This window comes from Trachypithecus francoisi, unplaced genomic scaffold (genome assembly GCF_009764315.1).
Source record: "Trachypithecus francoisi isolate TF-2019V2 unplaced genomic scaffold, Tfra_2.0 Lachesis_group15, whole genome shotgun sequence".
Classification (NCBI taxonomy): Eukaryota; Metazoa; Chordata; class Mammalia; order Primates; family Cercopithecidae; genus Trachypithecus; species Trachypithecus francoisi.
Window position 1 is genome coordinate 67,381,813 of NW_022681460.1, and position 26,785 is coordinate 67,408,597.

At 44.1% G+C, this 26,785-nt stretch overlaps 2 protein-coding genes across 3 annotated transcripts in view; one reads left to right on the forward strand and one right to left on the reverse strand.

Annotated features, from left to right (window-relative positions):
- The window catches only part of SASH1 (SAM and SH3 domain containing 1), a 362,686-nt gene that overhangs the window by 207,991 nt on the left and 127,910 nt on the right, over window positions 1-26,785 (reverse strand). The window contains exon 1 of one of the 2 annotated variants that reach the window (XM_033235128.1): window positions 2,225-2,875. The exons of the other annotated variant lie outside the window; for it this stretch is intronic. Coding sequence (XP_033091019.1) covers window positions 2,225-2,362 — 138 coding nt within the window. The 5' untranslated portion in view covers window positions 2,363-2,875. Of the gene's footprint in view, window positions 1-2,224; window positions 2,876-26,785 lie in introns of those variants that run through there. 2 annotated transcript variants of the gene reach the window in all.
- Window positions 7,484-15,150, forward strand: LOC117098056 (60S ribosomal protein L36a-like). Its single transcript, XM_033236553.1, has 3 exons — window positions 7,484-7,564; window positions 8,540-8,615; window positions 14,670-15,150. The coding sequence occupies exons 1-3, from the start codon at window positions 7,484-7,486 to the stop codon at window positions 15,077-15,079; spliced, it is 567 nt and encodes a 188-aa protein (XP_033092444.1). The 3' UTR covers window positions 15,080-15,150.

Sequence of the window (26,785 nt, forward strand, 5' to 3'; positions counted from 1 at the left end):
GACACAACCTGTCTGGGACAGGCTTCATGTTCTTCCCAGCCTGATACTGAATGATTAGCTGAAGTACATATTTTCTTTGCTCCTGCATCTGCCCTTTCAAAAGCAGGTTTGAGCTTCTGAAGCCCCACCCCATCTTTTAATTCAGCCAAAGAACACTTGAGTACAACTGACCCAACAGTGCTGGAATCTGCCAGGGAAGGGAAAGCAAATCTGCAGAAAATGCCACCGGCCAACCCTCTTCCCCAAAAGAACCCTCAGCCCAACTTTCATTTCAGCAGGCCCCTGACCCTCCCCGCCCCCAGCCCAATGCCCTAGAGTAAGGGATACAATGGGATATTATCAAACCAATTTCCTCAGTGACTGAAAACTTAGAGCTGGGTCTAGGCAAGAAATAACAAGATAACTTAAAAACAGTCTATAGGCCGGGCCAGGTGGCTCATGCCTGTAATCCCAGCACTTTGGGAGGCCTAGGTGAGCAGATCACGAGGTCGGGAGTTCGAGACCAGCCTGGCTAACATGGTGAACTCCCATCTCTAATAAAAATTCAAAAATTAGCCAGGCATGGTGTTGCGTGCCTGTAATCCCAGCTACTCAGGAGGCTGAGGCAGGAGAATTGCTTGAACCCAGGAGGCGGAGGTTGCAGTGAGCTGAGATTGTGCCACTGCACCCCAGCCTGGGCAACACAGAAAGACTCCATCTCAAATTAAAGAAAAAAAGAAAAAAACAGTTTATCACAACTTTAAAATGTCCATTGGGTTTTCTGGAACTTCAGTGAAGGATCATATTCACCTGTATAGTTCAGAAAATGCAAAAACAAAACCTTTTAAATCTAAAATATATATTAGATGTAGGTATATTATATATATGCTATATATAGTATGTAAATGTACACTGTATGCATATTCATATACATTTTTTGATACTAGAGAGTGACAAGAGCAGATAGAAATCCTTAATCAACCCTCGCTGGTTCTCTGTACAGTAAGAATCATAAATACCAATGGTCACCTGAAAATGGAGTAACTGGGCTTTTAGCATGTCTAGAAGGAAGAGACAGGAGACTGTCTGAAGGAAACAAACAAACAAAACCTGAAAGAGAGCTACATTTACTGAGGCTCTACTATATGCTAGACAGTCTGTTGAGTACTTGATACACACATCAACCCAGCTAAATCTCAGAAACCCCAAGAAGCAAGTCTTCTTAGCTTCAATTTTCAGGTAATGAAATTGAGGATCAGAGAGGTTGAATAACTTGACCAAGATCATGTAAACAGTGAATTGGAGAGTTGGCATTTGGCCTACTATAACTGAAGCCCAAGAATTTAATCACTGTGCTAAAAACTGTACACGGTTTAGCATTCCCAAAGAAGAACTTCTTTCACTCCATCTCCTCCCATTCAAAAAATAGAAGATCTCAAAGCAAATCTAGAGCCTTTTCCGATAGTCTTTTATGTATGGATTAAGATGTCTGACTGTAATAACCCTCACCCATCCGATTCCAGTCTACCTGCCTAACTAGAGCTCCACCAAAGCAAATCTATTACTTCCCCCAAGGTATTCAACCCTGAGCAAGTTAAAATTTCATCCTCCATACAGAAGTACTGCTTCCCAGAAACTACGCCAAATCCAGGGGCGGTTTTAGTCACCGGACATTTCAAAATACATGACAGCACAGATTTAGCAAAATAAGTCCTATTGTTTTAGTCCCAAACATATAAAACAAATATCCTGTAATTCCACAAACTGAAAAACTGCAAAAAAAAAAAAAAAAAAAAAAGTAGGTGAACATTTTGGCAGTTCTGAGTAAGGAAATGTTTGTTTTCCCTCTTGTGGTCACACAACAATGGTGAAGAGATAAACATCAGTAACATCAGCCTTTTCCCTAATCCAGCATCAACCAAATATTTATTTACATCTACTCTTTGAAGGCTTCTTCTTTCTCGCCTTTTCCACACCAACATCTCAGCAGGTGTCCCAGATTAAATTGCTTAATATCATACCCGATTGTTTAAAAAATACCTTTTGACGGGACCTGTGGCTGGTTACTTTTTAATTAGGGTTTGAAACCCTATACCGTGTGTATTTAGCACCCTAAGAACTACAGCCAGAGAAGGACGCCTCTGCGGAGTGGGTTGCCCAGTGGGTGGGCGAGAAGGGAGCCCCGTCTTCAGAGGGGCTACTGCGAACTGCGCTTCCTGCGCCGCCCCCTCCCCAGGTAACTCACCAGGATGCCCATCACATCGGTCCAGAGTCGGGAGAACGCCTCGGACGTGCCAGCGCCAGGCTCAGACTCCGGTTCCGGCTCCGGCGCGGGCTCGGCCTCCGGCTCGGGCCCCGGGCCAGCCGCTCCCGCGTCCTCCATGGCAGTGTCCCGCGCGCGGGCCGTGCGTCCCGGTCCCCGCGGCGCCCTCGCCCAGCACCAGCGCGCAGCCGGCCCGGATGCCAGGTCCCCGCCCGCGGCGTCACCGAGCCGCGCCCCCGCGCTGCATGCCCCGGCGGCCCCGGCCACCCCGCGGGGGCCCCTAGCAGGCGCCCGCACCTCGGCTCTAGGTGGCCATGGGCTGCGCTACTGACAACTCCAGAAACTTTCCAACCCCGCTCGGCGCAGCAACAGGGTAGCAGGAGGAAAAGTCCGCACCACTGAGTTGTACGGCGGGGAATTCGCTCGGCCCAGAAGCAATTAAACCCACTGCAAAGGCGTTTCTTCCTGTTACGGGAACCAACTTACTAAGGCACGCGACTCGTTCGTTCTAGCAAGTCTTGGCAGGACCCTGCAGGGGTGCCCGCGGCGCCTCTGGATCTTGGAGGGAGCTCCCCGGGACCCCTCTCTTCAAAATGAGCTCTTCCAGCTCCACATGACTCTCTCCCCTCGAGGCTAAAGAAAGCGTTTAGCAACAAAAGGTGCTCTGATGTCAGGCTCTTTGCATGGAAATGAGCCTCGGACAGGAGAACAAATCGCCTGTTGAAAGAGCAGCCGCGCCGCAGTCTCCGGCCCGCACAAGTTTCCAATCACGCTATTCACGGAAACACTTTTGGACACGGAAACCCGAGAAAGTTAATCTTTAAGCGACTGCCGCCCAAAGGCTTCACAAGTAGTCCGTGTCGCCACAATGCACACCTCGCCCCTCGTGAAGTCAAGCGACCCAAGGAATTACAACCCTGCCTCTGCCAGCCAAGAATTCTCTGCAAAACGAGTGTGAAAGCTTGGGCACGAGCCATTGTTTGGATCATTTTTTATGAGTGGGTGCATTTTGGCTCCTGAATGCCCACAATGCCATGCATTGCTAGGGCTTTCGGCTAATTAGGGGAAATGGGCTTTGGGTTTTAATTATTCCTTTACATTAGGGACACAGGGAAGGGCTATTTTCGAAACTAAATTCAAATGACTGTGCAGCCACTCAGCCTACACACACTTGGGGCCCTGTGTGTGTTTTTCCAAGGAGAAGCTCCAGGACGGATTTATTTTATAAGGGAAATAGCCCTGGAGAGGTGATTTTCCCTTTTGTGATTCTGTCTTTCAAAACCACTCAGAGTTTTCCTGGAAGGTGACAATGCACGTCACATTCGATTTGGTGATTGAGCACTTTTGAAACAGTTAAGAAACCACATGGAGTTTGCTCATCTGTTAGGGCCTTGTGGTTTAAAAGAAAAAAAAAAAAAAAAGTGAGATGCCCCAGCGAGAGAGTCCTTACTTGTTTTGAGGCCTTTCCTGTTTCTTGTTGATTGTGAGGGTTTTTTGTTTTGTTTTGTTTTGTTTTGTTTTGTTTTGTTTTCCTTCTGAGTCCACTAAAAGAAAGGGGGTAAAAGTATGTCCTTGAATTCCGCTTGCTCAAGCATTAAGTGCTGCGAGCACCAATCAATGCAATGGGTGAAGAGTCCTTACAGGAATGTTCAAAATGTGAAAACATTTTCAAAAGTAACTAACTATAAACACAAGCCCTGATAATTTTTGTGTGTTTTTGGCTGGTGTGGGGGCTCACGCCTGTAATCCCAGCACTTTGGGAGGCTGAGGTGGGCAAATTACTTGAGGCCAGGATCTAAGACCAGCCTGGCCAACACAGCAAAACCGCGTCTCTACTAAAAATACAAAAAACAAAAACAAACAAACAAACAAAAAAACATAGCAAGAGTGTTGGAGCATGCCTGTAATCCCAGCTACTCAGGAGGCTGAGGCACGAGAATTGCTTGAACCCAGGAGGCAAAGGTTGCAGTGAGATCCTGCCACTGCACTCCAGCCTGGGTGACAGAGGAAGACTCTCTGTCTCCAAAAAAATAAAATAATGAAAAAAATGTGTGTTTAAAAAAATTTTTTAGAGACAAGGTCCTGCTCTGTCACCCAGGCTACAATGCAGTGGTGCAATCATAGTTCACTGAGTAGCAGGGACCACAGGCACACTGCTCTACCAGACTAATTTTTTTTTATTTTTTGTAGAGACAGAATCTCTTGCTGTTGCCCAAGCTGGTCTCAAACTCCTGGGCTCAAGGGATCCTCCCTCCTTGGTCTCCCCAAGTGCTGGGATTATAGGCATGAGCCACTGCACGGAGTCCCTGATGATAATGTTTGTGAAAGGAAACCAAAAGAATTATTACATTTCTCCTTAATAGCATTGAGGCATTGTGTTGAAGTAGAAAGAGCACTGAACTATGAGTCAATACAGCCAAAGTCTTGTGCTCTCCTAGGCTGATGCCGGAGTTAGGCCAGATGGGTTTTCAAGGCTCCCTCGTGCTCTGTGATACTTTGAATAAAAATAAATTCAGTTAAAGCTGATGAGTTTTTTTTTGATTGTCATTTCTATAAAGAGATAGATATAAGTAAATGACAGGAAAAGATAAATAGCCTTTACAGTTGACTGTATTGGTATATTTCAATTTATTCACCATGTGATACTTTTTTTTTTTCTTTTTGAGACAGAGTCTTGCTCTGTCGCCCTGTCACCCAGGCTGGAGTGCAATGGCATGATCTCGGCTCACTGCAACCTCTGCCTTCCAGGTTCAAGCGATTCTCCTACCTCAGCCTCCTGAGTAGCTGGGATTACAGGCACGCACCATTACACCCGGCTAATTTTTGTATTTTTAGTAGAGATGGGGTTTCACCATGTTGGTCAGGCTGGTCTCAAACTCCTGACCTCATGATCCACCCACCTCAACCTCCCAAAGTGCTGGGATTACAGGCGTGAGCCACGGTGCCTGGCCTGGTACTTTTTTTGTTTGTTTGTTTTTTAAGATGGAGTCTCACTGTCGCCCAGGCTGGAGTGCAGTGGTGTGATCTCGGCTCACTGCAACCTCCGCCTCTCGGGTTCAAGAAATTCTCCTGCCTTAAATTTAAGAAGATGCAGAGGACTGTGCTGCTTCCAAGGGGCAGCCTATTCTCTGCGTAAACACTTTCCAGCAAATGACCCAGCAAGGAGCCAGGCAAGCTGGGCAGTGGGGGCTGGGGATTAGGATGAAGCCTGACTCTCCAGCACCAATCCAGAATCATTTTCTTCTTGACTCATCAGATGACCTGGGGCAAAGCATTTGACCTGGTGTTAGTTTCCCCATCCAAGATGAGGCAAGGACACACTAATTGCCACCTGCTTCTTCACAGGTTATAGTATGTTTCAGGGTCATCTAAAGACATGTACAGTTTAGTGACAACACATACCTGCATCAGTGTAATTAAACTGGCCGGGCATGGTCACTCACAGCTGTAATCTCAGCACTTTGGGAGACTGAGACAGGCACATCACTGAGTTCGAGACCAGCCTGGCCAACATGACAAAACCTCGTCTCTACTAAAAATACAAAACTTAGCCAGGTGTGGTGGCATACACCTGTAGTCCCAGCTACTTGGGAGGCTGAGGCAGGAGAATCACTTGAACCTGGGAAGTGGAGGTTGCAGTGAGCCGAGATCATGCCACTGCACTCACCCTGGACAACAGAGTGAGATTCCATCTCAAAAAATATATCTATATAGATATCTATATAGGTATCTATATTTATAATTATATATCGATAGATAGGTACATAGGTAGATAGATAGATAGATAGATATAATTAAACCTTAGCCAGCATTTTGGCACTTATAGAAATCAACCTATTCTAGATATTTACCCTGTTTTTCCTGGTGCTTCTTAATGGATAGGGAAATGAGATAATGTTTTTGGAGAAATGTTGATGCCTATACATAGAATGTGAAATTTGAGGCTGGGCATGGTTGCTCATTCTTGTAATCCCAGCACTTTGGGAGGCCAAGGCAGAAGGATCATCTGAGGTCAGCCGTTTGAGACCATCCTGGCCAACATGGTGATATCTGGTCTCTACTAAAAATACAAAAATTAGCTGGGCGTGGCAGCAGGTAGCCTGTAGTCCCAGCTACTTTTTACTTACCAATTTCCATGTGTTAACTCAACATGATCTGATTACCACTCCCAAGACTGACTTTTCTCTTTTAGTTAATGTCACTTGTCAGTCCTTTCTGCTAAAAGTTCCTTCAGGGGCTTTTTATCTCTGGTTTTTTTTTTTTGTTTCATTTTGTTTTTTGAGACAGAGTCTGGCTCTGTTGCCCAGGCTGAAGTGCAGTGGCCCAATCTTGGCTCACTGCAATCTCCACCTCCCAGGTTCAAGTAATTCTCCTGCCTCAGCCTCCCGAGTACCTGGGACTACAGGTGCCTGCCACCATGCCTGGATAATTTTTGGATTTTTAGTAGAAATGAGATTTCACCATGTTGGCCAGGCTGGCCTCAAACTCCTGACCTTAGGTGATCCACCCGCCTCAGCCTCCCAAAGTGCTGGGATTACAGATGTGAGCCAAGACGTGCCCCTTCAGGGGCTTTTTAACAAAGTTGTCATTTCCTTATAAAGAAATCGCCATCATCATCATCATCATCACAACTTCAGAGTCATATAGGGTATCATTTACCAAGAATGTTTTATATTAGAATTCTACCCCATGGAAATGGAAAAGGGCCTTGAAAAAGATCTAGGTCAAATCCTTCATTTTACAGATGAGGAAGTGGGCTCCAGAGAACTTGAATGATGAGTCCAAGTGAACACAGCTACGTGGGGCAGAATTAAAGTAAGAAAAAACTGATTTATATTAACATCTTTTTTTTTTTTTCTTTTGAGATGGAGTCTCACTCTGTTGCCCAGGCTGTAGTACAGTGGCATAATCTTGGCTCACTGCAACCTCTGCCTCCCGAGTTCAAGTGATTCTCGTGCCTCAGTCTCCCCAGTAGCTAGGATTACAGGTGCATGCCACCACGCCAGGCTAATTTTTGTATTTTTAGTAGAGACGGGATTTCACCATGTTGGCCAGGCTGGTCTCGAGCTCCTGACCTCAAGTGATCCGCCCATCTCAGCCTCCCAAAGTGGTGGGATTACATATGTGAGCCACTGCGCCAGACCCAAATTGATTATTTTAAAAGTCCTTTCATCTGTATCATACTCCATTTGATTCCCACAAAGTTCTTCAAGGAAGGGAAGTGTAGATACTCCATTGAAGATGGGTATACCGGAATCCTACTCCCCTTTTTCTCTTACCGTCAGGAATCTCATCCAGCTCATTGAAATCATCCTGCTGTGGGTGAGTGAATTCCAAGGAAAGTGATGTAGAAGATTTTTCTAGACTTCTAGTAGAGACCCAAAAGTTGATTTCAGAATCAATTCTGTGGCTCATAATAAACATTTATTGTCACAAATGAGTGAAAACTATCACCACAATGCATTCATTGAGAATATTGATAATGTAGCAATCTCTGTTATTTATTGAAAATTACTCTCCATGATATTGTTGCACAGATAAGTGTACAGCACATATATACATATACACACATATACAGAATAAATGTTTACACTGGCTTGCTTTGTAAAAACTTGTTCTTAGGGCCAGGCACAGTGGCTCATGCCTGTAATTCCGGCACTTTGGGAGGCCCAGGCAAGGGGATCACCTGAGGTCAGGAGTTCAAGACCAGTCTGGCCAACATGGTGAAACCTTGTCTCTATAAAAAATACAAAGATTAGTGGCCAGGCACGGTGGCTCATGCCTGTAATCCCAGCACTTTTGGAGGTCGAGGTGGGCAGATCATGAGGTCAGGAGATCAAGACCATCCTGGGTAACACGGTGAAACCCCATCTCTACTAAAAAAACAAAAAAATTAGCTGGGCTTGGTGGCGGGTGCCTGTAGTCCCAGCTACTCGGGAGGCTGAGGCAGGAGACTGTCTTGAATTCAGGAGGCAGAGCTTGCAGTGAGCCAAGATCGTGCCACTGCACTCCAGCCTGGGTGATAGAGACAGACTCTATCTCAAAAAAAAAAAAAAAAAAAATAGCTGGATGTAGTGGTGGGCACCTGTGGTCTTGGCTACTCGGGAGGCTGAGGCAGGAGGATCACTTGAGCCTGAGAGGCGGAGGTTGCAGTGAGCCGAGATTGCTCCATTGCACTGCAGCCTGGCAACAGAGCAAGACTCTGTCCCAAACAAAACAAAACAAAAACTTGTTCTTACTGTGTGCCAGAATTACAAAACTTTAAAAGCATTAGTCTACAAGTTCTGGGGTATTTAGAGTATAGGTTCAGCCGATTTAGGTCATTATGTCAATTTAAGAAACCTAACTAGTTTACTGCCAGGCATGGTTAAAGGTAAAATAGAGATGAGGCCTGAAGAATCCTGAGAAGACAAAACCACTTAGGCCTCGTAAGTGAACTCAACCTTTCTTGATTTGCACACATAAGGAAAACTTAACTTGAGCTAACTCTTATAAATGCCTGTATTAAAGAAAAACAGGACTTAAGCTCAACCAATCAGAAGTAGCCAACAAACTTTTATAACTATGAACTTTCATAGGAGATCAATCAAATAAGGCAACTGTATAATTGTATCCAATCAGATGTTTTCTTTGCTTTACTTCTGTGTCTGTCCTATAAAAGCCTCCCCACAGATTCTCTTGGTGGAGTTCCTGAACCACTTCTGGTTTAAAGCTGTCAAGTCCATGAAATGTTGTTTGCTCAAATAAACTCTTTTAAAATGTTTATTGTGCCTGCATTCACCTCTTTAACAGCAGTAAAGATATAGTTTCAGGGCCAGGTACAGTGGCTCATGCCTGTAATCCCAGAACTTTAGGAGGCCGAGGCAGGCAGATCACCTGAGGTCAGGAGTTCGAGACCAGCCTGGCCAACATGGTAAAACCCTGTTCCTACTAAAAATACAAAAAAATTTAATTGGCGTGGTGGTGGGCACCTGTAATCCCAGCTACTCGGGAGGCTGAGGTAGGAGAATCTCTTGAACAGGGGATCTCGCAGTGAGCCAAGATCTTGCCACTGCACTCCAGCCTAGGTGACAACAGTGAGACTCCAGCTCAAAAAAAAAAAAAAAAAAGATACAGTTTCATGATAGAAAGCACAACTGTAATGAGGTCAAGACAAAGCTAGGTTTCCATTTTTACTCAAGTTTCTATAAGACATTGGGCAAGTTATTTATCTTATCTGTGAAATGGGAAAATTCCACCTATTTGATACAGTTGTTGTGAAGTTATCTGTGATGACACAGGCACCGTGATGAGTTATAATTCACCATTATAAGCTTTCTCTTTTTACCCTCTTTTTGCTTTTCCTTCCCCCACCACTCATCCAGTGAGGCTACATCTATAAACTGGAAATTTCCTTGTTTATACCTAGGTCTCTGTGATCATACAAAAAAGTCAGCTCTAGCTCTGGAATGCTGAGTAATGGAGCTGGGAGTTTACCTCGGGTGGGGCGGGGTGATTAGGACGGTTCAGTTTTCATAGTAAAGGTAGTAATAGCAGCAATAACCATCGCTGTCATCATTTATGGAAAATCTACTCTCTGCTAGGCATTGAGCTGAGGTTTAGATGTATTTCAGTGAAACTTTAACATTCCTCAAATGGAATTTATGATTTCCTACCGTGATCCAACTCTTCCTCCCTGCTCCTTTCTTGCTTCTGTCTCTTCGGATATATCCATTCATTTATTCAAACTACCAACTTCATCCTTCCCTTCCCTCACCATCACTGTGATCTAAACCACAGGTAAGCCCTGCTGATTTGAATTCTTTTTTTTTTTTTTGAGACAGAATCTCACTCTGTTGCCCAGTCTGGAGTGCAATGGTGCAATCTTGGCTCACTGCAACCTCTGCCTCCCGGGTTCAAGCAATTCTCCCTGCCTCAGCCTCTCGAGCAGCTGGAATTACAGGCGACTACTATCATGCCCGGCTAATTTTTTTTTTTTTTTTTTCTGAGACGGAGTCTTGCTCTGTTGCCCAGGCTGGAAAGCAGTGGTGCAATCTCAGCTCACTGCACCCTCTGTTTCCCTGGTTCAAATGATTCTCCTGCCGCAGCCTCCCGAATAGCTAGGATTACAGGCACATGCCACCACACCTGGCTAATTTTTGTATTTTTAGTACAGACAGGGTTTCACCATGTTCGCCAGGCTGGTCTCAAACTCCTGACCTCAGGTGATCCACCTGCCTCGGCCTCCTAAAGTGCTGGGATTACAAGCGTGAGCCACCATGCCCGGCCTCAAATTCTTTTTTTTTTTTTTCCTTTTTTTTGAGATGGAGTCTCACTCTGTCACCTAGGCTGGAGTGCAGTGGCGTGATCTCAGCTCACTGCAACCTCCGCCTCCCAGGTTCAAGTGATTCTCCCTACCTCAGCCTCCCAAGTAGCTGTAATTACAGGTGCCCCCTACCATGCCTGGCTATCTTTTTTTTTTTGTTTTCTGAGATGGAGCCTTGCTCTGTTGCCCAGGCTGGAGTGCAATGGCGTGATCTCAGCTCACTGCAACCTCTGCTTCCCGGGTTCAAGTGATTTTCCTGCCTCAGCCTCCTGAGTAGCTAGGATTACAGGTGTGTGCCACCACACCTGGCTAATTTTTGTATTTTTAGTAGAGATGGGGTTTCACCATGTTGGCCAGGCTGGTCTCGAACTCCTGACCTCAGGTGATCTGCCTGCCTCGGCCTCCCAAAGTGCTGGGATTACAGGTGTGAGCCACTGTGCCCAGCCTCGAATTCTTAAACTAGGCCAAAGTCACCCACTTCCCTTCACCTCCATTACCACCACTGGAGACCACACTGCTATCATCTCTTAAGATACTTTATCACCAGGCGCAGTGGCTCATGCCTGTAATCCCAGAACTTTGGAAGGCTGAGGTGGGCAGATCACGAGGTCAGGAGATCAAGACCATCCTGGCTAACACGGTGAAACCCGTCTCTACTAAAAATACAAAAAAGTAGCCGGTCGTGGTGGGAGGCGCCTGTAGTCCCAGCTACTCGAGAGGTTGAGGCAGGAGAATCAATTGAACCCAAGAGGCAGAGCTTGCAGTGAACCGAGATCGTGCCACTGCACTTCAGCCTGGGCGAAAGAGTGAGACTCCATCTCAAAAAAAAAAAAAAAAAAAAAAAAAAAAGATATTTTATCTAGCTTGGTGCAGTGGCTCATGCCTGTAATCCCAGCACTTTGAGAGGCCGAGGCGGGTGGATCACCTGAGGTCTGGAGTTTGAGACCAGCCTGACCAACGTGGAGAAACCCCATCTCTACTAAAATACAAAATTAGCCAGGTGTGGTGGCGCATGCCTGTAATCCCAGCTACTCAGGAGGCTGAGGCCGGAGAATTGCTTAAACCCGGGAGACAGAGGTTGCAGGGAGCCGAGATCGCACCATTGCACTCCAGCCTGGATGACAGAGTGACACTACGTCTCAACAACAACAACAACAACAACAACAAAGATATTTTATCTAGAGCAGTGCTTCTCAAAGTACACACCCACAACTCAATCATTAGCATCACCAAGGAATTTGTTACAAAAGCAAATTTCCAGGCTCCACCTCAAGACTTCTACTGAGGCACTCTGGGAGTCGAACCACCAATTTGTTTTTTGATTTTTTGTTTGTTTGAGACAGGGTCTCCCTCTGTCACCCAGTCTGGAGTGCAGTGGCTTGAACACCTGGGCTCAAGGGATCCTCCCATCCTAGCCTCCCAAGTAGCTGGAACTACAGGCATGCACTCCCATACCTGGCTAATTTTATTATTATTATTATTATTTTGTAGACACAGAGTCTCCCTATTTTGCCCAGGCTGGTCTCGAACTCCTTGGGCTAAAGCAAGCAATCTGTTTTTTTTACAAGTTCCCCAGAGGATAGTGATTAGTGCTCAAATTTGAAAGTCCCTGCAGACTATAGGTATGTCAGAGTAAGGAAGAAGAGCTGAGGAAATATAAAATTTTAAAATAGAATACAGTGTATTAAAAGTCTATACCAGCAAATTGTTTTTATTTTTATTTATTCATGTATTTTTTGGACGGAGTCTCCCTCTGTCGCCTAGCCTGGAGTGCAGTGGCATGATCTCAGCTCACTGCAACCTTCACCTCCTGAGTTCAAGGGATTCTCCTACCTCAGTGTCTTAAGTAGTTGGGATTACAGATGCATGCCACCAAGCCCAGCTAATTTTTTGTATTTTTAGTAGAGACGGGTTTTTACCATGTTGGTCTGGCTGGTCTCGAACTCCTGACCTCGGTGATCTGCCCGTCTCAGCCTCCCAAAGCGCTGGAATTACATGCATGAGCCACCGCACCAGGCCTGTAGATTATTTTTAAAAACTCACTGGCAAAATAACTAATTTATCATGAGACAAGTTAATGAAGAAATCAGATATTTGGAGATATTTGGTTTTATCTTTTTTTTTTTTTTTTAAGCTCTGTTGGATTTGAGATACTTGGTTTTAAAGGGCAGACAATTAAATATTGAAATTAAAATGCATTTTCCCTAAGAATAGCATATGTTTTAGGAACACATTTTCATTTAAATACTTGTTATTTGTTACAGACGACAACAACACATTTTCTGCTTATAGCAGAGATTAAATCTGAAAGATTATAAATAGTCCAATTTATTTTTTACCATACTCACTGTTGTTGAAATTGAGCAATGAAAGTAGATAAGCTCATTTAATTTTTGCTTACAGTCAGCAATCCTTTCTGGCACTCCTATGTGGGGCATTCCACAATGCCTTGGGGGAATTGACTTCAAGGAAAGACTGATATGTTAAAACATTTTCCCTGTCACAAATTCATACCAATTTTTTTTTTTTTTCCACAGATGCCTTACAGGTGAGCCAAGCCCATGCTAAAGCATTACCCATTAAAAAGCCCTTCATCAAGGAGTGTTTGGTGAAAGAAGTGGGAGAAGAGTTAAGAGCAAACTAAAAAGAAATTAAAACAGAGTGCAGACAGAACAGGCTAGGGAGAGAAAGGAAATAAACCAAGTGAGGCTGTGGGGATGTAAATCCTTTACTCTGGGCTGGTAGGGCAGGGGGGTGCACACCTGTAATGCTAGCACTTTGGGAGGCTGAGGCAGTAGGATCACTTGAGCCTGGGAGTTCTAGACCAGCCTGGGCAACAATGTGAGATCCCATCTCTACACAAAATTAACCAGGCACTATAGCATGTCCCTGTAGTCCTAGCTACTGGGAAAGCTGAGGTGGGAGGATCACCTGAGCCTGAGAGGTCAAGGCTGCAATGAGCCCTGATTGTACCACTGCAATTCAAGTTTTGCCACAAAGCGAGCAAAATTTTCTCTGAAATGTTTTATTCTACTCTGATAGGCAATAGCCAGTTAGGTTTTCATCTGTGTTGATGCTATGTGAAGACCAAGTTCTGGCCAGGCGCGGTGGCTCACACCTGTAATCCTAGCAATTTGGGAGGCTGAGGTGGGCGGACCATGAGGTCAGGAGTTAGAGACCAGCCTGGCCAACATGGTGAAACCCTGTCTCTACTGAAAATACAAAAAATTAGTGGGGCGTGGTGGCAGGAACCTGTAATCGCAGCTACTTGGGAGACTGAGGCAGGAGAATCGCTTGAACCCGGGAGGCGGAGGTTGCAGAGAGCCAAGACAGCGCCATTGCACTCCAGCCTGGGTGACAGAGCGAGACTCCAGTCTCAAACAAACCAACCAACCAAAAAACAAGTTCTGCCTGGGAATTATTCCATCAACAATACCACAACAGGTATTTTATTATACACAGTGGGGTCAGACTAGATGATTTCTCACGTCACTTGTAATTCTGAACTATGAAGATTCGGAAAAATTTGGTAACACATTATAGACAAGAAGCAAATTTCTGGGGGAGATGTATACAGATGCCCATGAGGATCAAAAAGAGGGCTCTGTGAATTGCATCCCATACTGTTTAAGGCAGGAACCAAGAGACTTCAACTCACCATCAAGTTACTTCTGAATTAAGATGGGAACCGCCTCTCCTACAGAGAACAGTAAAATTATATGAAAGCCATCTGACAGGAGAAGAAAAAAAGGAAACACGGAGGGAAATGATCTTTAGAATCACACCTCCTGCTATTTCTCTTTTTTGCTTAGGAGATACAAAAAAGGGGCCGGACGCGGTAGCTCACGTCTGTAATCCCAGCACTTTGGGAGGCGGAGGCTGGCGGATGACCCGAGGTCAGGAGTTCAAGACCAGCCTGGCCAACATGGCGAAACACCGTCTCTACTAAAAATAAAAAAATTAGCCGGTCGTGGTGGCGGGCGCCTGTAATCCCAGCTACTCGGGAGGCTGAGGCAGAAGAATCGCTTGAACCGGAGGTTGCAGTGAGCAGAGATCGTGCCATTGCACTCCAACCTGGGCGACAAGAGAGAAACTCCGTCTCAGACCAAAAAAAAAAAAAAGCCTTTCCTGTTAGGCCAGAGCTGCGCTACGCGAGGGTGTCAGACGCCGTTTCTCGTTTTCATCATATAGATAACAGCCGTGCTGCAAAGACCGTCAACGTACCTAAAAACCGAAGAACCTTCTGTAAGAAGTGTGGCAAGCATCAGCCTCACAAAGTGACACAGTATAAGAAGGGCAAGGATTCTTTGTATGCCCAGGGAAAGAGGCGCTATGATCCGAAGCAGAGTGGCTATGGTGGGCAGACAAAGCCAATTTTCCGGAAAAAAGCTAAGACCACAAAGAAGATTGTGCTAAGGCTGGAATGTATTGAGCCTAACTGCAGATCCAAGAGGATGCTGGCCATTAAGAGATGCAAGCATTTTGAACTAGGAGGAGATAAGAAGAGAAAGGGCCAAGTGATCCAGTTCTAAACTTTGGGATATTTTTCTTCTGATTTTGAAGAGAAAATGTTGAAGCCCTAGAAAAACTACCTGAGGGAAAACAGTGATGATATTCTTATGCAAAATAAATAAATAAATAAAATTAAAAAGTAAAAATAAAAGGGAATGTGTTAATAAGAGACCAGAGATTGTTAACTGTTTCCTAGTTATGCAATAAAAGACTAAAAAGTGCAGCTGGAAGTATCCACCAAACAAACTGATTTATCTATCTTGTCTTCTAATAAATTTTACCCTATGAGAATGTCCACTTGGCTGTCTCTCGTGCTCTTAAACATGATTATGGAAAATATTTTTTTCCAACACATTTTAAAGCTCCAGTTAAAACTCTTGCTCTGCTTCTTTGAGATGCCATCATGTTATGTGCATAGAACAAAAGATTCTCACTCACATAATTAATCCCAGGAAACAGAAGATCATTAGTCTTTTTTTTTTTTTTTTTGAGGCGGAGTCTCGCTCTGTCGCCCGGACTGGAGTGCAGTGGCCGGATCTCAGCTCACTGCAAGCTCCGCCTCCCAGGTTTACGCCATTCTCCTGCCTCAGCCTCCCGAGTAGCTGGGACTACAGGGGCCCGCCACCTCGCCGGGCTAGTTTTTGTATTTTTTAGTAGAGACGGGGTTTCACCGTGTTAGCCAGGATGGTCTCAATCTCCTGACCTCGTGATCCGCCCGTCTTGGCCTCCGAAAGTGCTGGGATTACAGGCTTGAGCCACCGCGCCCGGCCAGATCATTACAGTCTTATCCAGAGTTGATGTATGCTTGCACAATACTTTGGGTAAACAACAACACCACACGTATGATTAATGACATTTGCATGAGTATTTTTTAAAAAGGCAGTGAGCTGAATATAACATTCTGGGAAAAGTATGTGTTGAGTCATTATAAAAGAAAGGTCGATATCCATTTTTACTACTCATTTTTTAAGTCACAGATCTACCAGGTAACTACTTGAGGAAGACCCATGAGTGCCAGATGCATGGTGGAGCCCTGAGGTTAACTCTCTTTATGTCTGTTCTCTGTCTTTCATGGAAATGCCAACATTTTTGTATCAGAAGGAGCATGATTTTTATACTCGTAAAATTCATCTGCCAGCCCTTACAAAGAGACACTCCCATTCCTGTTCCTGAAAAAAAAAAAAAAAAAAGACAGAAAACTCAACTTTTCCTTCAGCTGTAAAATTCCATTGTTTCAGAATCTCAGAAACATATATCTTTCTTCTCACGCCATCTAACTCTTCTCCTTACCAAGTACAGTAAGTCATATGGACTCGCCCTGTTGTTGAAGGCCATGTTCTTCTCCAGAGTACTTTCCTTCTAATTGCATTTTTTGTGACACACACGGATGCACAGACACACACACACACATAAAGGCTTAGTTATCTCAGTTTTTCTGAGCTGCCTTATACAATTGAAGATGTAAATAAATGAACTCTATGAAGAACTCATCAAAGAGGTGGCACCGTGGCAATGTCTCAATGAGTTTCTCACATATGGAGAGAGAAGCTACAAGTGACAGGACATTGGGGTCATGGTTACTTCTTTAAATAGTGCCTTGGTCAAGCTTAGTGAAACAATCCCCCATCAAGGGAAGTACATAACATGCTCTGCTCCTATGGCTAATGCTGGCCTGAATGAGGTTTGAAATCTAAAAGACATTATTAATATGGGTGAGCAGGCACCGGATTTTCTGCACCATTTCCCTCTCAATGAACACAATTCTTTTTTAAATGGATTGTCTAGGCATAATTTTTTTCCTATGCCTTATAAATGAAACAACTAGGTGCTAGCTATCTAATGAATGTTCTCAAAAATCAGATGATGTTGATTCCAAAAGCAAAGAGACACTTAACAAAGAACCCTTGTTCTAGAAATGAGGTCATTTGGACAGTCTATCCATTAAGAAAAAGCCTATTTTGCTTTCAGAGGTCACCTATTGGGGCAGGAAATCCATCTTTCAGCCAGCGAACTAACATCTGGCCTAAGTCTTCTAAGCTGAAATGTCAATTTCCTGATCTGAATGGAACATACATGAAAGAAAAAAAGATGAAAAATGCTTTTTCATCTTTTTCATGCTGAAGAATTCTTCAGCAGCAGCATAAAGATTATCCAAAAAGGAGCTACTTTTTAGTAATCAAAAACAATAAAAACAGTAAAATGTTTGTATGAAATATTTGCTTCTATAATAATGCAAAGATAAATGATAGCAAGGGTACAAATCAATCATTCACTGGTAAATCAATAAATAAATCTACTTTAATTTAGACCAACTAATCACAATTTATGGTGATTCATCCCAGGCTGGGTAAGTTTTACTTTTGTGCTGAGAAACGGGAGCAGGAGGAAGCTTACTAGGTGCAAAAGTAATCACAGGTTTTGCCACTATTTTTTTTTTTTTGAGACGGAATCTTGCTCTGTCACTCAGGCTGGAGTGCAGTGGCACAATCTCAACTCACTGCAACTTCCGTCTCCTGGGTTCAAGCAATTCTCCTGCCTCAGTCTCCTGAGTAGCTAGGATTACAGGTGCCCACCGCTGTGCCTGACTAATTTTTGTATTTTCAGTAGAGATGCGGTTTCACCATGTTGGCCAGACTGGTCTCGAACTCCTGACCTTGTGATCCACCTGCCTCTGCCTCCCAAAGTGCTGGGATTACAGGCGTGAGCCACTATGCCTGGCCTCACTATTTTTTTAAATTTTTAAAAATTTTTTTATTTTTTATTTTTGAGATGGACTGCTGCTCTGTCACCCAGGCTGGAGTGCAATGGCACGATCTGATCTTGACTCACTGCAACCTCTGCTTCCTGGGTTCAAGCAATTCTCCTGCCTCAGCCTCCTGAGTAGCTGGGACTACAGGCACCTGCCACCAAATCTGGCTAATTTTTTGTATTTTTTGTAGAGACCGGGTTTCACCATGTTAGCCAGGATGGTCTCTGTCTCCTGACCTTGTGATCTGCACACCTCAGCCTCCCAAAGTGCTAGGATTACAGGTGTGATCCACCATGTCTGGCCCGGCCTCACTATTTTTAACTAATAATTAAATTAATAGGATATAACTTGAAGAGAACTGAGAAGGTGTTTAACCTACATAAGAAAGTAATGGTTTAATGCTGTTTAAAAGTGCCATAAAATAGCCAGGCACAGCACACCTGTAGTCCCAACTACTTGGGAGGTTAAGGCTGGAGAATCACTTGAGGCCAACAGTTCAAGGCTGCAGTGTGCTCTAATTGCATGTGTGAGTAGTCACTGCACTTCAACCTGGGCAACAAAGTAAGACCCCATCCCTTAAACAAAAAAGTGCCATAAAACACTTCACATATAATTCTCTAATTTACCACTCAGTTTACTTTGTGTGTGTGTGGTGTGTGTGTTTTCTTTTTTGAGACAGAGTCTTGCTCTGTCACCCAGGCTGGAGTGCAGTGGTGCGACCTTGGCTCACTGCAACCTCCACCTCCTGGCTTCAAGTGATTCTCGTATTTCAGCCTCCAGAGTAGCTGGGATTATAGGCGTGTGCCACCACCCTCAGCTAATTTTTGTATTTTTAGTAGAGATGGGGTTTTGCCACGTGTTGGGATTACAGGTGTGAGCCACTGCACCCAGCCACTTTTTGTGTGATTTAAACATATTCCATAATTTTGACTAATCTTTCTTCTACCAGTGTACATTATAGAGATTTCTATTGTATGTGTCATTCATTCATTCATTCATTCCTCCATGTAACAAATACTGATTGAGTACCAATTATGTCTGACATGTGCCAGCTCTGGAGTTCTGGATCACCTAGCCTAGTAAGAGAGATAGAAAAGTAAATAATAGGCATATATACCCCATAAAGAGGTTCTCAGAGGAGAGAATGGCCAACATGATGTGGAGCAAGAGGAGCTCATGAAGGAGTTGAGCCCCCTACGAAGGGATTGAGGGGCACAAGTTTCACCAGCCAGTAAGGGAAGTGAAAGGAAAGATTTTCTAGGCAAAGGGAAAAGTCTGGAGATGTTAAAGATTGTAAAGTCCTAGTGTGGAGGGCAGGATGTGACGGTGGAGGTAGGAAGCAGTAACCAGTGTAGCCCCTTGTGCCAAGCTCGGAGGGAGGATTTTATTATGTACACCCCGTTTAGTGGTAAGCATTGCTCTAACTCCACCCCCTTTTATCTTTCAAGCAAGAAAGATGAGTAGTAATCCAAGTTCATAATAAAATATAATTATGACTTAACAGTTACTGTGATAAGAGCAATATGGCGGTCAGGCACGGTGGCTCATGCCTGTAATCCCAGCACTTTGGGAGGCGAAGCGAGTGGATCACCTGAGGTCAGGAGTTCGAGACCAGCCTGGTCAACATGGTGAAACCCATCTTTACTAAAAATACAAAAATTAACCGGGCATGGTGGTGGGCCCCTGTTATCCCAGCTACTTGGGAGGTTGAGGCAGGATAATTGCTTGAACCCAGGAGATGGAGATTGCAGTGAGTGGAGATCATGCCATTGAACTCCAATCTGGGTGACAGAGTGAGACTCTGAAGAAAAAAATTCAAGAGCAATATGGAGTCACTGAGGATTGTAAATGGGGAGTTGCTAACCTGCCTCATGTAGGTTCATTTAAAAATTAATGGCAATAAGGAGCCTAACCTAGAAGAAGATGAAATTTGAGACAACTTCCAAGAGTCATGCTACTAATCCAGGCAAGATGTTACCATGGCATCAGGGCAAATACCTTGGATTGGCTCACCTAACACCCATTCTGACTCCTGTCTAGCATGCAGGGGCTAAAAAGTACATTTTTCAGGATTTCCTTGCAACTGAGGTTGATATGATTTGGCTGTGTCCCCACCCAAATCTCATCTTGTAGTTCCCATAATCCCCACGTGTTGTGTGAGGGACCCAGTGGGAGATAATTGAATCATGGGGGTGCTGTTCTCGTGATGGTGAGTTCTTGTAAGATCTGATGGTTTTATAAGAGGCTTTTCCGGCCAGGCACAGTGGCTCATGCCTGTAATCCCAGCACTTTGGGAGGCTGAGGCGGGCAGATCACCTGAGGTCAGGAGTTCAAGAGTAGCCTGGCCAACTTGGTGAAACCCTGCTAAAAATATTTTTAAAATTAGCTGGGTGTGGTGGCATGCCACCTGTAAACCCAGTTACTTGGGAGGCTGAGGCAGGAGAATCACTTGAGCCGGGGAGGCAGAGGTTGCAGTGAGTCGAAATCGTGCCACTTGCACTCCAGCCTGGGCAACAGAGTGAAACTCTGTCTCGGCGGGGGGAAGAGGCTTTTCCCCTACCTCACTCTGCACTTCTCATTCTTGCTATCATGTGAACAAGAAAGTGTTTCCTTCCCCTTCTGCCATGATTGTAAGTTTCCTGAGGCCTCCCCAGCCATGCAGAACTGTGAGCCAATTAAACCTCTTTTATTTATAAATTACCCAGTCTAGGGCAGTTCTTCATAGCAGAGTGAGAATGGACTAATACAGAGGTCAAGGATGGAACTGAGGTTCTACCAAGTTAACACATTTGCCTAAGGCTTTTGTTGGTAGCCAGTGAGTGGCTCAGTGCACATGTGGCTGGCACAGATGGAAGCAGAAGCACCATGATCCCACAGCACTGGCTTCCCGATTTGGAGGCTGCCTGATGGCAGCAGAGGCATTGGTGGCCCCGTTCCGGGTGAGTTAGTAGAGTTAGGGTGCCCAGTCATCCTACTTTGACCAGAACTACCACAGTTTTAGCACTGGAAATCCCACATTCTGAAAGTCCTCATACTCAGGCTAACTAGGACTGTTAGTCACACTATAAAATTGCATTATTCCTGAAAGCTCAACCCAGAGTCTATTTCTTTAGTCTTCCCAACAATTCAAGCCATCTATGTATCTTAATAAATACCTTTAAAAACTAAAAACCACTGAAGAATCTACTTTTTTCTCCAGCTAAGAACTTGAAGGAAGACAGCCATGAGCAATGGCTATAAGGCTGGAATGGAGAATAAGAATCTGAGAACATTGACAAACTCAATTGGAAGGACTGGGTTATTTATCGGATGGGAGAGTTGGAGAAAGGGAAGGAATCAAGGCCAATGTCAGGTTTCTGGCTTGTGCAACCAGGCAGGGGACAATGCTGCTCACTGAGGCAGGGAACACATATGGGAGCAGGTTTGAGAGGGAAAAGAAAGAATCCAGTTTGACCTGTGTGGAATTTTAACTGTTTTTGGACCACAGTTCATGGATAATCTAGAACTAGGAGAGCAATTTGGGCCAGAGATGTGTCCTGACTACAAAGGAATCCTTAAATGATTTTCTACCACTTTTCTCCTCAGTTTTTTGTGATCTGATCCCTCCAGCCTGCTGCCCTCCCATTTGCCATTCTTGAGTCATACCGCACTTACGCTTGTTTTTGTTTTTTTTTTCTGAGACGGAGTCTTGCTCTGTTGTCAGGCTGGAGTGCAATGGCATGATCTTGGCTTCCTGCAACCTCCGCCTCCCGGGTTTAAGCGATTCTCCTGCCTCAGCCTCCCAAGTAGCTGGGACTATAGGCATGTTCCACCATGCCCAGCTAATTTTTGTATTTTTAGTAGAGACAGGGTTTCACCATGTTGGCCAGGATGGTCTCAATCTCCTGACCTCGTGATCCTCCCACCTCAGCTTCCCAAAGTGCTGGGATTACAGGCGTGAGTCACTGAGCCCGGCCATGCTTGCTTTTAATGGAGAGCCTCACTCTTCTATTCATGTGGGTCACACATGTAGCCTCCATACATGGAGCTCAAGTATGCCTGAGGAGCGCCTCCCTTTAATTGGTATCAACTTGCATGCATATCATCCAGGAAGCTCTCCCTGGCCTTCTCAGAGCTGGGAGAATTGATCCTCTTCTGCATTTCTGTAACACCCAACTATTTTCCTGTCACAACAGTTATCCTACTTCTTTGTAATTGCTTACCGAGTTGGATCTCTCATGTTTAATTGCAAGCTCTGTGAAGGGAGGGGCCACGGAGTCTCACTCACTGCTAATACTCCAGTGACTAGCGTCAGCTTGGCCCATAGTAGAGATTCATGTATTATGTATTTGATAAAGGAAATCACCAATGGAGACAAAACAGAGCAGTGACTATCAAATGAGGGTGCACATTAGAACCACTGTGACACTTTAAAAAAGTACAGGTGGTACAGGTGTCCAGGCCCTAGCTAGAATTATGTCAGAATCACTGGAGATAGGGCTCAGGTATGTTTATTTTTTATTTTTTGAAAGAGCCACCATTAGCCAGGCATGGGGCTCATGCCTGTAATCTCAGCACTTTGGGAGGCCAAGGCGGGCAGATCACTTGAAGTCAGAAGCTCGAGACCAGCCTGGCCAATGCGGTGAAACCTGCCTCTACTAAAAATACAAAAATTAGCCTGGAAGGGTGGCATATGCCTGTAATCCCAGCGACCTGGGAGGCTAAGGCAGGAGAATCACGTAAACCCAGGAGGCAGAGGTTGCAGTGAGCTGAGATCCTGGGTGACAGAGCTAGACCCCTGTCTCAAAACAAAAGGAAGAAAGAAAAGGAAAGAAGAAAGAAAGAAAGAAAGAAGGAAGAAAGAAATAAAGAAAGAAAAAAAGACAAGAACAGTTGATTTGGATGGGTGGTCAGGGATGAAATCCATCTGTGTAAGTGAGAATGAAAAACTGTGAAAGGCAAAAATGGGGAACATCAGATTCAAGAGAATGAAGAAAAATGACACAATGTTTGAGAGAGAGAGAGTGGTGCTAAAAGTAGGAGGAGAATTATCATGGCATGATGTCAAGGGAGGTGAGAATGACAGCAAGGAGTAAGGGATCCACAGTGTCCAAAGCAACAGAAGAGTCACAGCAGCAAGAAATGTCAGCTGAGCTTGCATTTTGGAGTAACTGTGCTGAGCCTCTGCAATTTCAGGGTCAGGGGAAGGAGTAGAAACTGGATTGCAGCAGACTGAAGGATGACTGGGAGAAAAATAGGTAAACAAATGTGAAGAAGTTTGAAGAAGATGGTTAAGAATGTGAAAGAGTTGAGCAAATTTATAAATTAAGCTGAAAAGAACTAAGTAAAGAAGGAGAGATTTCCTTTTTTTGAGATCGAGTCTCGCTCTGTTGCCCAGGCTGGAGTGCAGTGGTGAAATCTCAGCTCACTGAAAGCTCCTCCTCCCGAGTTCAAGTGATTCACATGCCCTCAGCCTCCCGAGTAGCTGGGATTACAGGCACCTGCCACCACGCCTGGCTAATTGTTGTATTTTTAGTAGCGATGAGGTTTCACCATGTTGGCCAAGTCGGTTTCGAAGTCCTGACCTCAAATGATCCACCTGCCTCGGCCTCCCAAAATGCTAGGATTACAGGCATGGGACCGGCTGAGAGAAGGAAGGTTTAAGAGATGCTACTGTTAGACCAGGATCTCAGAGTAGATGAAGGTGGTAATATTATTATCACCACCATTTGTACATATATTTTAATAAATGTATATGTATACTATTTATATATGAAAGTTAAAAATTTACACGTATAAGAAATTATCACTGTAGGACTTTTCTCTTTTAGAAGTCAAACAGACTTCTCCTTTCCTATTAACACATTTTTCTTACCCAATCATAATAGAATTGATCAGATTTAATTATTCTAAGTAAGGAGGCAAGGACTGCATTCTAATTACATTTCCCTTATGCTATGCCCAGACCATCTTCAATGGATTTCAGTTCAACAAATATTTACTAAGTGTCTATTTTGTACTAAGCATTGGGAATGTGAAAAAAAATTGTAAATCCTGATTTTGATGAGCTTAGTCTAGTGAGGGAGACAGACACATAAGTAGGTTGGTGTAAGCGTAATCACAGTTTTTACCATTACTTTCAAAGAGTGCAGTCAGCCAGGTGCCATGTTTGATCTCCATTATATTCCTGAAGGCAGAAATGACAGTATTTTTAAGCACAGCAATCTCAAGGGTTCCTCTATTTCAGTAGATCATAGGACAAAGAGCTTCATTTTGATCTTTCATGCGCATATACCCATTTGCCATTACTTTTCTTTTTTTTTTTTTTTAAGAAGGAGTTTCACTCTTGTAACCTAGGCTGGAGTGCAATGGCACAATCTCAGCTCACTGCAACCTTTGTCTCTGGGTTCAAGCGATTTTCATGCCTCAGCTTCCCAAGTAGCTAGGATTACAGGCATGTGCCACCACACCCAGCTCATTTTTTGTATTTAGCAGAGACGGTGTTTCACCACATTGGCCAGGCTGGTCTTGAACTCCTGACCTCAAGTGATCTGCCTGCCTTGGCCTCACAAAGTGCTGGGATTACAGGCATGAGCCACCGCGCCTGGTCTGCTATGACTTTCAATGGCCAAAACCGTGATTACATTTGCACCAACCTAATACTATCAATCCTGTGTGATAAAGGAATGCACAAGCTTTACGAACAAAGAGACTGGACAGTTAGTGCAGACTCGAGGCATCATGGAAAACTTCTTGTGAGAGGCTTCATCTGAGTTAAGATGTACTGAAGGAAAAATCAAAATTACCCAGCCATGTGGTGGCTAAACTGGACTCAGACTATGAGAACAACAGGAGCAAAAGCACAAAGACATAAAATGACATTATGTGTCATTTTCAACCAAGCTCTCTCTTTTAAAAAACACAAGTGAAGGCTGGGTATGGTGGCTTACGCCTGTAATACCAACACTTTGGGAGGCTGGAGGAGGAGAATCCCTTGAACCCCGGAGTTCCAGACCAATACAAGTGGGAGAATGACTGAACCCAAAGCTCAAGGCAGATGGATGGTCAAACACTTTGCACCTTGTAGGTTGTAAGCAAAGGAGGTTGTTCTTAAAAGACCTGAAAGAGCCCACCCTTTTGTCTTTTGGTGCTTCCTAATTTCCTTTCTGGGATGGTAATCTTCACTTTATTTTGAAGAGCACCATGTACCAGGGACAGTCCCTTGGCTGAGTAGATGATTCCAAAGCCTGCTGTAACAGAATACACACATTAGGGAGAGAGGGAGTAAAATTTGGAACACTTCACTAATGTGCAGGTCACACCTGCCCAAAGGCCAGCCAGAAGTGGTGTTGCTATCAAGGGGGCGGCCCACACACCAATAATGTACCTTGATATTTCCTAGCAGCGGCGCCAATCAGCTTTTTTCAGAGGGTCTCATCCAGATCTTTCCACTGGCTCTGCGATCTAAAGTAAAGTATTCTCTCTTCTTTCTTTATCCTTAGGGGATAGATTCTCAGACCCCCAGTGAATTCCTGAAACCATGGATAGTACTGAACCCTATAGATACTATGTTTTTTCTCATACATACATACTTATGATAAAGTTTAATTATAACATAGGTACAGTAATAAATTAACAACTAATGATAAAATAGAACAATTATAACCATATGCCAGCATCACTGCTCTTGTATGTTGGGGCCATTATGAGGCAAAGTAAAGGTGACTTCTACAGCAATACGGTGATAGTCAACCTGATAACTGAGTCACCTACTAAGCAACTACTGTGTAGACCACATGGGTACAATGGACAGGGGGAGGAGTCACATCCTGGGAGGGATGTTGCTGGACAGCACAAAATTTCATTATATTCCTCAGAATGGCATGCAATTTAAAACTTATATGTTGGGTCAGGTGCGGTGGCTCATGCCTGTAATCCCAGCACTTTGGGAGGCCAAGATGGGTGGATCACCTGAGGTTGGGAATTGGAGACCAGCCTGACCAACGTGGGGAAAACCTATCTCTACCAAAAACACAAAATTAGCCGGGCGTGGTGGCACATGCCTGTAATCCCAGCTATTCGGGAGGCTGAGGCTGGGAACTGCTTGAACCCGGGAGGTGGAGGTTGCAGTGAGTCGAGATCACGCCATTGCACTCCAGCCTGGGCAACAAGAGCAAAACTCCATCTCAAAAACAAACAAACAAAAAATGTATACATCATTTATTTATTGATTTTTCCATTTAATATTTTAGGACCGAGGTTGACTGTGGGTAACTAAAATTGAGGAAAAAGAAACCATCAATAAGGGGGGACTACAGTAATTCACGATCTCCCGGGTTCCTTAACTCCAAATTGAAGCGGGTAAAAAAAAGATATCTGGGGCTTTTTCCATATTCCATAATAGAAGAATGGTCAAATAAATGATGATATGATATCTTGAAGAAATAATATCTATGTACCAAATTGTTAATACTGTATAAAATATATAACAGCATGGGAAAATATTCTCTGTGTGAAAAACTTCAAGAAATTAGTAGTATATATGCCCACAAAGGTGAGAAAAGCTGCCAATGTTCTATGGCTGTGTTTGCAGTACAGTAAGGACCTCAATAAATATTTTTTGAACAAACAAATAAATGAATGTCAAATGAAAGCTGTTGATGCATTTGGGTGGTAAGATTTTGAATAAACTATCTGAAAATTTTTCTATACTGTTACTATGCTGCTTAATGATAAGCATAATGTTAATAACAAACATTGATTATTTACTGTATACAGGCACCGCCTTGTATATTAAATATGTGGAATGCTACCTATTCATTGCCTGGCAAAACATGTCTCCTGTTTGTCTATTTCCAGACTCGGGCATTCATGGAGACAAATTCATTGCCAGCCAGACATAGAAGTGCCCTAAAAATTGGACTGGTGAATAAATGAATGAATGAATGCCTCCATGAATGACAGTGGCAGAAACTGAGGGCCATGACCCTAGTGCCTT

Bases quoted from the DNA above. Each gene is read 5' to 3' on its own strand.
- LOC117098056 (XM_033236553.1), top strand. From the start codon at position 7,484: ATGGGTATACCGGAATCCTACTCCCCTTTTTCTCTTACCGTCAGGAAT. The intron at 7,565-8,539 runs GTGAGTGAATTC...TGGGGTATTTAG, and splicing joins TTGAAATCATCCTGCTGTGG to AGTATAGGTTCAGCCGATTT. The intron at 8,616-14,669 runs GTAAAATAGAGA...AAAAAAAAAAAG, and splicing joins ACTGCCAGGCATGGTTAAAG to CCTTTCCTGTTAGGCCAGAG.